At 31.5% G+C, this 15,002-nt stretch overlaps 1 protein-coding gene across 2 annotated transcripts; it reads left to right on the top strand.

Moving 5' to 3' along the window:
- The first annotated feature begins 9,062 nt into the window (after positions 1-9,062).
- LOC112282287 (putative ripening-related protein 1) lies at positions 9,063-11,745 on the top strand. 2 transcript variants are annotated; one of them, XR_012217499.2, is made up of 3 exons: positions 9,063-9,214; positions 9,357-10,787; positions 11,133-11,745. XR_012217499.2 is itself a non-coding variant. In XM_073534026.2 (2 exons), exons 1-2 carry the CDS (start codon positions 9,143-9,145, stop codon positions 10,158-10,160), a joined length of 876 nt encoding a protein of 291 aa, XP_073390127.1. In that variant the 5' UTR covers positions 9,063-9,142; the 3' UTR covers positions 10,161-11,745. The 2 variants fall into 2 exon arrangements, 1 of the variants encoding a protein (XP_073390127.1); XM_073534026.2 differs by having other exon boundaries at positions 9,357-11,745.
- The last annotated feature ends 3,257 nt before the right edge of the window (positions 11,746-15,002 follow it).

Genomic DNA, 15,002 nt, shown 5'->3' with positions numbered 1-15,002 from the left:
GGAATATATTGAAGAAAATCTAGCGAAGAATTTCATACGCTATTCCAAATCACGAGCAAGAACTCCAATCTTATTTGTAAAGAAGAAAGATGGATCATTGCAGATGTGTCTTGATTATCAAAGACTCAATAAGATCACCATCAAAAATCTGTATCCTCTAACTTTGATATCTAGACTTCTTGATCAACTGAATCAAGCTAAGATCTATACAAAATAGATCTATGGAGAGCATACAATCTAGTACATATTAAAAAAAGAGATGAATAAAAGAATGTATTTTGAACTAAGTATGGACATTTTGAATACAACATCATACCTTTTGGACTTACAAATATACCAACGGCTTTTCAAAATCTAATGAATGATATTTTTTGAGAGTTTTTGGACGATTTTCTTATCTATTATCTGAACAACATCTTGATCTATTCTAAGAATACAAATAAACATAAATTTCATGTTCGTTGTATGTTACAAAAATTAAGAGATGCGAGACTCTATGCCAAGATAAAAAAGTATGTATTCCACAATACTCAAGTCGACTTCTTAGGATACATCATTTCAAATGATGGACTTATGATGGATCCTAAGAAAGTTCAAACTATTATGGATTAGAAGATTTCAAAAATGATAGGAGATGTTTAATGCTTTTTGGACTTTACCAATTATTATTGGATCTTCATCAAAGACTTTTCTCAAGTTGCAGCCCTACTTATACGTTTCACTTGCAAAAACAAACTTAAGTAGAGCAAAGAAGTTGAAGCAGCTTTTGAAGCTTTGAAGTCAACATTTATTACTGCACCAATCTTGTATTGCGTCAACTTTTTTAAGGCATTTTTTATGGAAACAAATACATGAGACTTTGCTTTGGATGTCATATTATCAAAAATGGAAATAGATGATAAACTGCACCCAATAGCTTTTCATTCTAGAAAATTTTCAGTAGCTTAGATTAACTATGAAATCCATGACAAAGAGCTTTTTGCAATCGTGGATTTATTTCAAGAATGGCATCATCATCTAGAAGGCGCTTTTAATCCAATCACCATGTATATAGACCATAAAAATCTTGAGTACTTCATATCAGTACATGTTTTGAATCATCACTACATCTGTTGGACCATGTCTTTATTAAGATTTGATTTCAAGATCATGTATCAACCTGAAAAATAACAAGGTTTGTTAGATGCCTTTTCTAGATGTTCTTATGTTATACCAAAAGAAGGAGATGCATCTTTTGGTCAATAAAAATTAATTCTCTTGAAGCCAAAGAATTTTTATCTTTGAGTAATGAAATCAATATTAACTGTTAATTCAATCCTTATAAAACAAATCCAATTAAGTATGTCTTTTAATCTTTTTGTTTACAATATCAAGAATCCTTCTTTTAAGTCCCAAGATACTTCTAATTTTGAGTTCAAAAACAACCTACTCTATTTCAAAGGTCAATTATATATTCTAAAAGGAGAAGCTCGATTATGTGTTCTTCAAGCACGTTACGACTTTCTAGCAGCATGACATTTTCGATACAATAAGACTTTAGAGCTTATATCTAGAGATTTTTAGTGGCTACAAATATGAAAAGGTGAAAGACTTTGTTCAATTATGCGACATTTATTCAAGATCAAAAACTCCCTATCATCGACCTTACAGACTTCTTCAACTATTATCTATTCCAAAACAACTATGGTCTTCTGTTTCTATGGATTTCAATACGGATCTTCCAATCTTACAATCTTATGACTCTATATTTGTGATAGTAGATCATTTTATCAAAATGGCACATTTTATACTATGTACAAAATTAATCACACGTTGTCATATTACGTGAAGTCTTGCTTGAGAATGCACCAAGTATCTAGCTGTGGAAGGTAAAAGAAAATTGCAACAAAAGGTCCTAACAATCCAATAGGATTATAGAGAATTTACAATTAAAGATTAACAATTATAATCAAACATTAAGAAAGCTCAATTAAATTTTATTGAAGTTATAAAAAAAACATAAGGAAATCCTAAAGAAATATAAAAGAATATTAAAGAAAACTTAGTCAAATCCTAATAAAAATCTAATAAAATCTTAAATTCTAACCAACCCCTAATCCTAATCCAACCTTAATCAAACTCTAGATAAATCCTAAATCCTAAAGTAAATCTTAATCAAATCTTAATCAAATCTTAAACCTTAAACCAATTCCTAACCAAATCCCAAACCAAAGCCTAAATCCTAATCCAAATCCTAATCCAAACCCTAATCCAAATCCTTTTCCAAATCCTAATCCAAATCCTAAATCCTAAATCAAATCCTAAACCAAATCCTAAATCCTAATTCCTAAACCAAATTCTAAACCATATCCTAATCCTAACAAATCCTAAACCCTAAATCCTAAACCAAATCCTAACCAAACCCTAATCCTAAATCCTAATCAAATCCTAACCCAAATCAAACCCTAATCACAGATTTGAAAATTAAATAACTAAAGATTGAACCATTGATTCTAATTCAAAATTTTCACACTTCTTGGAATTTAAGTTAGAAACCAGCACACAAATTTTGAAGAAAATCGCACTTACCAATTAGTCGATGACCTCAAAATTCCGCTCGGATGTTGGCTGGTCTCTCCTTCTCCAATCTTGATGCCAACTTCCAGCGCTGATATCTTCTTTTTCTATCGTTCGATTGCTTCCAAATTTTACTTGCATATAGGAAATCAAGTCTTCTACTGATATAATTAAAAATCTCTCCAATCCAACTAGCAGATTGTTAGGTATCTAAGAAAACCTTACTGGTCTTCAAAATCCTAAATCTCGAGATCTTAGCCCACAAAAACCTTCATATGTATTGATCTAGCCATTAGATTGATTTCAAATCTCTTATATACATTCACAAAAAGTATAACAATAAGTTTCTAAATTTTCACCTATAAAAATGCTACAAAAGACACGAAATCTAAAAATTTGTAAACCGGTTTTTTTTCTCAAAGATCTGAATTCATAGAGAACATCACTTGCTTTGAAAATCCCTCAAAAATCCAATACTGATCCAAACGACACAAAATTACCTCTTAAAAATCCCTCCACAAGTCTTCTCCCTAATTCGACTCTCTGATCTCCCAAAGAACCCTTGAGTCGCCGTCAAAGCATGGTTTTGTGCTTTGGGGTCTGATTTCGACCCAGGTTCATAACTGGTCCTCTTTAGGTATCAACTTTCGTCTTCTTGAGGTAATTTTTACTAATTTGCACTCCTCACTCCTCCTTACATATGCCTATATCCTTTATTTTTCTAATCTATCTTGTTTTATCTTATTTATGGCCTTACAAAATAAATAGAAGCATAATTTGTAAATAGGCAATATTAGCACATTTAATTCTTCTACCTTTTGATTAATATCTATTTTTCCAAGATAATTTGTTACAATATTTTTGAAGTGAGATCCTCAAAACATGATATTTTTTTCATCTTTTCACTTGTTATCCATGTTACATCATGACAACGTGAAGAAACAACTAAATTCTTTCTTGACAACATCTATTGCTATCATGGATTATCCAAGGATATTATATCAGATAAGAGAACTCAATTTGTATCAAGTTTTTGGTAGATTATTTTTAAGATTTTAAAAGTAGATATAAAATTATCTTCAAAATTTTATCTCCAAACTAATGGAAAAACAAAGTATGTTAATCAAGTTTTTGAGCAATATTTAAGATATACCATCAACTATCAAGAAGATGATTGGATAATTCTTTTGCCATTGGTAGAGTTTGTTTACAATAATACAATACATTCTTTTACAAAATAAATACCTTTCTTTGTTAATTATGGTTATCATTTATTACTTGATACTTTTGACTTTTCAGAAGCTGATAATCTTATCATGAAAGATTTGACAAATCGTTTATCAAGTTACATACAACAATAAAGGCACGATGAAAAGAAGCTCAAAAATAACAAAAGATCAATGCAGATGTCTATTGAAAGGAACAACCACTATTCCACATGAGTAATAAGATATAGTTATTTTCTTGTAATATTAAGACTACTTGTCATTGTAACAAGTTGGACTATTATAAGCTTAGACCATTTTTTATTTTTACACAAATCAATCTAATTGCATATCGTTTACACCTACTAGAGTCAATGAAAATCCATCCAATATTCCATGTATCTCTTCTTGAACCATACAAGATAGTGGATATATCAAGAAGAAAATAAGTGCCACCTCTTCCTATAGAAGTAGACAATAGTGAAAAATTTGAAGTGGAAGAAGTCTTAGATTTAAGGCAGCGCCTAAATAAGTTAAAATATCTTGTTTATTGGTACAAATATAATATTAATAAATGTACATAGGAGTCAATAAAGAATCTTGTAAATGCGGCAAAGAAGGGGGAGGCTTTTCATTGATGACATCCATCAAAATCAAGATGAAGACCTTTCATATAAAAGAAATAAGATCTAGGTAAGATAACATTCAACTTTCAATCCTTTTTTATAGCTTCTTTGTATTTGTGATAGTGAAGAGATAGAAAATCAACAGCCAATGGATTTGAGTGAAGATCCTTTGTTTGCTGACTTGTGAGACGAGACATTACGATTGTAACAACCTTCAAGATAATACAATCGAGATGAAGATCCTCAAAAATGACATATTTTTTCTTACATAGATGGTGAGTTACAATACGTTTGATATCACGACCTTGGAAGAGACTCTCGACGTTTGGTACTTTTAATCAAAGTAGGGAAAATTCTTAATGGTGTTTTAAATATTTTATTTGAAAGAAGTTATGAAGGCCTCAACAATGACCAAATAATAAGGTGGTCTTCTTACATTGATATAAGACACTATTGATGGTTGAAAGGCCATATCAACCATCTTCAAAGAGAAAAAAGATCTGAATATGTGGCAAATACAATTTGTTGCATCATAGATTTTTTCAACATATAATGACCGCTCTTCATAGAACTTGTTTCTAATAAGGGAAGTAATATCATGGATATATATATATATATGAAAGCCAATAATCATCTATATAAATAGGTAGAAGTAGCTAGAAGTAGGTAAAAGTAAGTTAATTCTATAATAACTTCTAAAGAAGTTTTCTAGAAGCTTCATATACGCTGCTTTGACTTTATAGGTGACTATTATTGATTTTTAGGTTAAAAACTTAGTCAACAAGTTAATCATGTACCACACATGTTGGTAGCTTAAAGAACAAGCTAATTATGTGGCAAATATATAAAAAAACTTGTCTTATAAGTCAAAGCATGTGTCCTACAAAGTCAATACATATTAAAGGTCCTATAGAACATCGCCATGTAGTCCTTAGTTAGATAGTATATATAGAGACAAAAGTGATGCCCTCTTCACTATTGTCAATTCTTTTCTTGCTTCTAATCTAGTTTCAAGTGTCTCAAGTTTTCTTGACTTTTGGCAATAAGCCATTCTAGTTACTTTTTAATATATGTACTTCCTTATTTCTATATTGTCACTTTTTTTTTGACATGGATTTCATTGGTTTATGCATGATCTTCCAGTTCTTGTCTTTAACATCAAGACAATATTTTATCATAAAGGACCTTATAAACCATTTTATAAAATAAATAATTGATACCTTATAAATGATGAGGTATTTATGGCAATCCAAAAAGTATGAAGTAAACCACTTTGGCAAATGATTGTCTCTTGGTTTTGCCACTTCATAGGATTCTTTAAGATGTAGTACCAAAAAAAAAAAATAGAAGAGAGCTTCAGAGTAAAGTATATGGCCAAATTAACACTAACCAAAGTATAAGCTCAACTATAAGCCAATCCAACCTACAAAATTTACCAACTGTAATTCAAAAAGTATCAAAAAATGCTAAAATCAATCAAAGTATAGAATTTGCAAGAAATTTGTATCCAAGCAAGAATTTGATAGAAGATCAAGGATAATAATATGACTTGTAAATTTTTTTGGATTGTAAAAGACAAACTAAAGAGACACCATATCATTAATTTAACAATTAAGATGGTAATATAATCACAAAAAATTAGGTAATTAGCAAAGTATGTATTGATTTCTATCCAATTTTATACATTGCACAACATTGAAACAAGTATTTGGAAGCAACAACAAATAGCATACTTAAAGCATAGTCCATTGCACTTTAGACTAACTTAACTAAGCTTTTAATTCAAATCCTCTTGAATGAGAAATTATTCAAAGCTGCAAAAGACATAGTATTGAAGAAAGTTCTAGGCCTCAACAAAGTGGCCATTGCCTTCTTCATCAGATTTTAAAAAATCATTGGCATGAATTCTAATCAAATAGTGTATAATGTAGTGAAGGAAGGGGCCTTTCTATTGAAGGTTACTACCAAAATTATTGCCTTCTTGCGAGAAGAAGTAGATTGTATCCAATTCAAAAATTGACAACCTATAATTTTGTTAAATGTCATGTATAAAATCTATACAAAAATCCTTCAATTGAGGGCACTCATAAATTTAGATTAAAGTGCCTTCTTTCCAAATCATTATATTTTCAACAATATTCTTCTTATATATGAAACAATCAACTAAGCCAAGAAATCCATTTAAAAAAAAGTGAATTTATAACTCTTAATCTAACCGTTCAATTTTTTTCAAACTTATAGAATAGGTAGAATTTATTCTTACGTTTTATCTCAAAAAAAACCAACTGCAAAATCACTCCCGATCTTTTGGTATCTAAGAAATCCTAGTAGATGCTCTAAACCCAAATTTACAAGCACCTGAGCACTATTTTCTTAATATCTCAAGAATCTAATACTCAAATGCCATAAAACTAATTTATAAAGTTTATTAACATGAATATACACATTCCTTGAAATTTTGAGCAAAGACCTTGTCAAATTACTCAAGATATAGTTCAAGACACAACCACTAGTAAATCAGGTCACTTACTACCCTTAGATTGCATGTGCTGACTTCAAAATCCAATAACTTCTATATTTTAATTTGGAATCCAGCAAGCAATATGCAAAAAGTATAGTTGTAAAATTTTTCTCTCTAGTCATAGTTGCCAATCCTCAATTGCCCTCCGTACGCATGCGTTATTTCAAAAATAGTAATAGTAGCTTCCAAATCAACACCTTAACTTTGAGTGCCTATATCTCCTTCATATAAACTCCAAATCATACAAGATTTGTACCAAAATCATAGCCAAAAACCTAAACTTGCTGACCTTAGCCTTCAAAGCTCGAACGGCCTTGAAAAACTAATTCTAATCTCTAATATGGCCGTGGATAGTCTCCTTAAAGCCCATTGGTTATGATTTTTGACCAATAGGAATAGAGATTTTCATCATCCATCTCCATTCATCTATATGGATGCCCTAAATTCTCTTTTTACTACCAAAATCCCTCTCCAACTCTTTTCTTTATAATATTTACTCAATATATGCCCTAAAAACTAAATTAAAGATCCAAAATAAGACTTTAAGGGTCACCAATGTCTAATAAAGGTAACTCTAAATATTTAAAGTTACTACCAACAAAATCAATCTCAAAAGCCACTATGAAAAGAAAATAAAGTTATACAAATTCTAATAATAATCCTTTTAAACAACCTCTTTTTAAAGTAGTAATTTAACCACATTCTACAACCAACTAAAATCCAGTAACATGGCTCTTACCATGTTATTAAGTAAATTATACATTAAATACATAATCACATTATTTTCACATGGTAGCCGAACCACAACATGACAGCATCAAGACAAAAGTGGCTTAAAAGATGTATATTTTAGAAACAAAGATAGAAGGTCTAAGCCTGACAAACTCAGATGATGTAATGAATTGTATATTAAATAAGTAGATAGTCAAGGCTTTTAAATCAAAGTACACAAATCTCCCTATCTTTTTGCTCCACAAACTTATATAATATCAACCCACTAAAGAAGACATCTAAGGCCCTAAGTAAAACTAGTGAATGATTTTTTGGCACCAAAAACCTTCAAATTCAAAGATAAAGGTGCAAATTAGTTGCACATGGTAAAGGTTATGAAATCAAAAGGCCACATCCATAATATATATTTTTTATAATATATCCAACAAGATTACAGAAAAATCCCAAAGAGATTTGAGAAGCTTTATTTAGTATGGACCCTCCTCTGTAGAATTATACTATGGAAACTTTGGCTAAAGAGAAATGATTGCACCTTCATTAATGTTGATTGGTCAATAGAGAAAACAAAGACCCCCATATGGCAAGGATTAATTGACTAGATACATTGCTTGCAGCTCCACTTCTAACGCAATATCAAAGGATGCCCTAGAAACTCAATACAAAGCTTTTGACACTAGTTGGGATAGTAATAACATCATTTGCACCCGCCTAGATAGAACTATCCAATGACATTCCAACTATTCTCAAACCAAGATAGAGTAGGTCACTTACAAAGAGGGGTTGTAATTTTACTTTATGTTCCTAGTATTGAGTCGCAGTCTGGCCGGGATTTTTAAGCCAGCATTCTGTACTGGTTCCCTTTGCAATAAAATTCTTCCTTCGTGCCAAAAAAATAAAAAAAAATAAAAAAGCCCTCATCAAACTTATCCTACCCAAGAGAAAATAAAATGAAGAGATAGATATTGGATATTATTGGCAGTCTATTACGAAGATTTGAAGTAGTATATTTAATGTGAACCAGAGATGACGTCGTCGGTGACATAAAGCGTCTGCCAATTAGAAGGGGTATATTTGATGTGGATCAGAGATGACGTCGTCGGTGATACAAAAAGTCTGCAAATGGTAAGGACTCACCAGTTAGTCTTGGACAAGGCGGTCAAACCGTGTGGCTGCTGGGGCGGTGCATCTGTCAGAGTCCGAAGAAGTAGTCGACGATGATGTGGAATCAAACAAAGTCAGAAGCGCCGTACTCAACGCTGTGGTTAATGTGGAGGCTGGGAACTTGTCCACAGTGAAACAAAAAAGTAGAGAGAATTACTCGAAGTAAACCCATGGCCAATGTCACCACGAACACACAACGATGGTGGGCTAGATCTGTCGGTAGGATTGTTGGACTCGAAGACGAAGCTACGAATCTAATTAGAATTGGCACATTGTTGACATGAAACTTGTGCATGCCCACAGTTCGTTGCCAAGATTAGAAATGGGGGTAACTCCTTTGAATGAACAGTGTCGTCGGTAAGCTGGCAAGTTGTTCTAATGTTGTCGACATGGTGGTAGACCCAGTTGCACAGGTACGCTGCACACTTGGATTAGATTTGGATCAGTTCAACTTCTTCGTGGGTTTAAAAGCAACTGCGGATTGTTGCATAGCGTTGTGACAACTGAGCTGCGAGTTCGTCTCTCTCGTTGATTGGTTTAAATTTTTGGCTGTAGAGCGAGTTAATCGTACGCGGAGCAAGGGATTCGAGGAACGGCATCGCACACACACTGAGAAGTTTGATCGACTTGTGTATCTTAATTTGTGCAACTCGATCTGTAGCTATGACGTTTCGCGCTTCCTCTTCAATTATCCTGTTGATGTTTGTGGGGCTCGCGCTCCTTACCCAACAAATTGCGGCACAGGGTGGCTGCAATGAGGCATGTACTACCCACGACGACTGTCTCGGGCGGCTTGCTTGCATTAACGGGGCGTGCAACGACGATCCCAGTATCGATACTAAGGAATGTTCTGGCACTACTTGCAACCCTACTGGCACCATCACGGGGCCACCAATATCCCCCAGCATGTGCAACTCGGCGGAAATGTCCGAGTGCTGTGAGACCGGGAAACAATACAAGCTGTACGATTGCTCGCCTCCAATAACAACTCCCTCAACGAAGGGGACGCTCACCCTGAACGGGTTCGGCGCTGGCGAGTCCGGTGGTGGAGCCTCTTCGTGCACGGGACAGTTCTACACCGCCGAAGACAGCGTGGTGGCTTTGTCGACGGGATGGTTTAGCGGTGGCGCGCGGTGCTCGAAATCGATCCGCATCGAAGGCAATGGCAGGAGCACAATCGCGAAGGTGGTGGACGAATGCGACACGCGCGCAGGATGTGACGAAGAGCACGCATACCAGCCCCCGTGCCCGTATCTTGATGATGTGGATGCGTCGCTCGCTGTGTGGAGAGCCCTGGGCATCTCCGAGTCCGATCCTACCTTCGGAACCCTGAACATCACCTGGACTCAGCTCGATTGACAGCAACGCTATTGGAGTTGTGTCTTCCCGCATGTCCCCACACACAATTTGCTAGCTCAAATGTGAATCTATATGTTAAGAACGCTCAAGGAGACAAGAGTGGTTCTCATTTGTTGCATGGATTGGTCTTTGCTTTTATCAAAAAAGTTTACTGTCTGTGGAGTTCACAACTCGATTTACAATTCATCAGTCTTTGTTTTCATCAAAAAACTTAACATTGTCTAGAGTCACATGGCCTTTTATTGTCTAGAGTCACATGGTGTTTTATTGTTGATCATAGGGTGATCAAATCACAGGGTGTTTCACATCGGAGCAGCAGGAAGGGCATGCATCAAAGGATTCTCTGTGTATCTACGTGGGTAGACTCTCTTTTGGTTTCAAGGAGGGTGATGTTCTCGGGGTCTTTGCCCAATGAGTTTTCAGTGATTCGGTGACTATGCATTTGATCACTCGATTACTTTACATTTGATCACAGCAGGTTGGGTTTTTTGATTTGTTTGCGACGGCGGTTCGTGGTGTAGTAGGAACATCTCCTTTGCATTTTTGTGTTGCTTTTTGTCCCACAATGCTAGTCCCAGTACATGTGCCAGGCTTTTCACACATGTCTATCTGTTCCGCTCTTAATAGGTACAGCTCTTGCCGATCATGGTTTTCTTTCTGTGTTTTTTTTGTTTTTGTTTTGTTTTGTTTTGTTTTTTTTTTTTTTTTCGCTAGGCTGCGCAATGGGGCCTCTCTCTCATTGTGTGAGCGTTCATCCACTCCACCACCCGTTGTGCTGTCTAGCAATCGTTTCATAATTTCGGTGTTGGTTTCATATGGATCGATTGATCCATCAATGGGTCGGTCTAGATGTGGACGGATACCCAAGCAGTTTTTTATACTGGATTCATCAGTGTGGCCTTGTGCAGACCAGACATATGAGAGTAATGGTATTGCAAGTTATTGATCGAGAATCGCTTCTTTGATTTGCAGGTGCCCCTCATGGCCATGAACATCCAATGAACCATTGAAATGGTCAGTCGAAGGTTGTTGCATCTAATGGTGTCTCGGATCTAATTGTGATTTACAAAGGACGACAAACTTTAAAGCGAGGAATATGAGAAAATTGTTACAATTGAGTTGAATGTAGTTTGGCTTTACAATGATTTTAACTATCAAACCACTTAATTCACTAGCAAACTAGTTAACATTATAGCTCATGCATCGCATAGGGTTCACAATCTGGGCGGATTGCAAAGGATTACTATACCAAGTATGTCTGTGTAAAATAAGTATATATTTTTTTGTCACTTTTTCCAGGCTTTTCTAGGCTACAAATTTACATAACCAAATTGAGTACTCAACGTCATTTTTCGTCTTAGCATACTTGGACAGAATGTGGTGGGTGTTGCCGATTACCATGGATTTTGTTATTAATTTGAATAATAGAAATTTTTGGTGTGAGTCAGGTTTAGTATTCACTTGCTGAGTTCAGCATGTCAAAATCATGCGATTACTTAAGAATGACTTAGATTCTTGAATTACAGACCTTAAAGTGCTTGAGTCTTCTGCAACTTCTTTGAGACTTCAGCGCCATTGAACAAGAAACTTCTGATAATACTTTATACAATGGCTTACAATCCTTGATCTAAACCACATACATCTTTTAAATTATTCCTTTCTTCATAGGATTGATAAGGATTTGAGATTGAACTTAATAACCCGGATCAAGTTGCAAAGTGGAGAATTGTGTGAATTCTTACAACAGTCAGCTAATCATTTGGTTTAAAAAATTTATAATTTTTTAAATAAGAATTATAGATGTTCTGTATTTATGTAATATTATCATTGATATCATCTATTTTTTAGCAATGAAAATTTTATCACTTGATATATCAGCATCTTTTTAACGTTCTTGATGACAGACTCAAGTTCATTGTTTTTGTGACAATGACATGGGTTCATCATTGCATTATCGCTGAGTAAAATCTATTAGTATTAAATAAATAAAAATAAAAATAAAAAACAACAACAACTAAATGAGTGCATGAAGGTACTCACTCTGCAATACAAAACTCTGTAAAATAACTTGTAAAACGATTTATGAACTCTAGAAAAGGTGAACTTTTTTGATGAAAATGAAAATCCATCCATGCAACCATCAAGAACCACTACTTGTCAATATTGAGCATTCTTAATATATAGATTATAGGTTTTGGAAGAAAGAATCTTTTGATATTTAAAGGTAATTAAGTCATTTATAAACACAATTATATTGATATATTATTCCTAAGAAATATACAATGATATCACTTTTATTTTAGATGCTAAATATAACAAATAGAAGTTGGTACAAAATTATTCTAAACCTCTTAATTTTCTATATTAGATGAAAAAAATAGAATAAATATTAAATTTTTATGACATAAATTTGATTTTTTAAATTATTTTAATTTAATTTTTTTACTAACAAACTTTGGCTCTAAAATTCCATAAAAAAAAGAAATATCATTTATTATAAAAATATTTTAATACGTTTATTAAGTAGATTTAATAGATTCAAAAATTAAAATATTAATTATAAAAGATAAAGATTTTTATAAATTGATATTTCAATTTTAAAAAAATTTATATACATCTACATTGATTTAATGTTTTATTTATTTACAGAAATTATTAATACATCAAACAAGAACTTAGGATGTTAAATATTAATTTTTTTATTTTATTATATTATATAATTATTTAAAATTATTCATATTATTTTATAATAGATTATAGATTAATAAAAATAGGATTTTTTCTTTCTTAAAGATTAATTGCAAAATCAATATGAAATACTTATACAAACTATTTTTAAAAAAACATAGATATTTTGATGATCCTAAAATTTCTCTAGAATACCAATAGAAGATTTTTTTTGATTAGAATTTAATATTATTTTACATCTTATGATAATATTTATATTTTTAATTAATGTGATTTTTTAATCTAATATAATTATTATTTTAATTATAAAATAATATGTTTATGTATAAAAAAATATTATTTTATTAATATATAAATATAAAATAAATTTATAAAAATTAAATAAATAATAAATTTATGCTTAAAAATAATTTAATGATTATTATTTTTAATGATAATTTTATATTCAATATAAAAAAATTATTTTTATGTAAAAGTCAAGTAGTAGTTGTTTAATTTCAATTAAAGGTATTTTTTATAATATATGAATCATGATACATCTTAGAATATTATACAATTCGATTTATACAGATGAAAAAATATTTAATTAAAAAATTGAATTATTCTAATACAACTAAATTTTCAATCCATATGGAAATTTTTCTAAAGCCTCATTATTACTTGGACTTTTGAGATTATTAGGTTATCATAGGTTGATAATATTTCATCTTTCAAGGTATCTCATATCATATCATATCCTCAAGATATTTACAATACAAAGATATGTTTGGCATGGTTTTACAAAAACAAGGTTGATCACTATAAGAGGGTTTTTATCCACCATACAATTTTTGTATTACCACAAAAAATACTTGATGCATATAATGGTGTTTGCATAAGGTTTTTAATAAATATTGATAAATATCCAAAATTAGATTAAATATAAATTTTCTACAAAATAAATAATCCATCAAGTTGGTACATATGGCATGTTTTCCTTGAAGTGTGGATATTCAATAAAATATTTTGAAATTATACATTTTTCCTCCAATTTATCCTTTGTTTCATTATTTGAGTGGCTAGTATATGAATCTTTATTGTTGAACATGTGTTTATTAGTTAGGATTGTAAGTTGTAGCTTATGCTATGTTAATGGCATTGGTTGATAGCCATAAGCATTGAATAAGTCAAAATTATGGTCTAATATACTATTAAGGACTTGTAAGAAAATTTTGTAGTTGGCTATATATGCAAGGAATATATAAGATAAATTTGTGACTTTGTAAGGTTGCTCAAGTTAGAAGATTGCTTAAATGGTTGATAGTATGCTAAGTACTAAACATTTTTTTGTCATTGCTAGGTCGATTAAGGTTAAGATAGATGTATCCTATGCTTGCTTTATGGATGTGGAAAAATTCTCCCTGTTAATTATTTTAATTTTTTATATTACACTTATAAATTTTACATGTAGCTTATTGATTGCAGATTTGGATGTTGCTTAAGCCTCTTATAATATGGTGTTGAAGGCTTACAATTCTTTAACTCAAGATTTGGTAATATTTTTCAAGACTTTAAAGGTTCCTTAATTTTGCCTTGCCTCTTGAATTTTGTCTGACAACTCTTATAACTTGCCTTTTGCAATGGTACAATCATACTTGAGAATTTCTTTCATATTATATGTATTCTTGTATAAGAATGTACTAGACACCTAGTTATGGAAGGTAAGTAGAAATCCAACAACAAAATCCTATTAAGTATAATAGAGTATTAAATAAATCTTAAGTAATCCTTAAAAATCTTAATCAAATTTTAACCAATTCAAAAAATATTTAAAAGAAGTTACAAAAGTAACATAAAGAAGTCATAATTAATCTCAAAAATAAAATTTAAAAAAATACAAAAATAAAACCTTTAAAAAATATATATGAAAAAATATTAAAAATAGATTTTAAAAAAATATTTAAAATTATTAAAATTAGAATTAAACTCTAAATAAAATTCTAAATAAAATTAAAAATAAATCCTAAATAAATCTCAAATCTTATACCAATCTTAATCAATTCCTCATGAAATCTTAAATAAATTCTTAATAAATCCTATAATATATTAAAATTTTAATAATTAATGATTTAATTGTTGATTTTGACTTAATATTTGCATAATTTTCAATAATTA

The sequence above is a fragment of the Physcomitrium patens genome, chromosome 5, assembly GCF_059467195.1.
Source record: "Physcomitrium patens ecotype Gransden chromosome 5, ASM5946719v1, whole genome shotgun sequence".
NCBI classification, from domain to species: Eukaryota; Viridiplantae; Streptophyta; class Bryopsida; order Funariales; family Funariaceae; genus Physcomitrium; species Physcomitrium patens.
The sequence above is the reverse complement of the archived record's forward strand: the minus strand, read 5'-3'. Positions and strand labels throughout refer to the sequence as shown.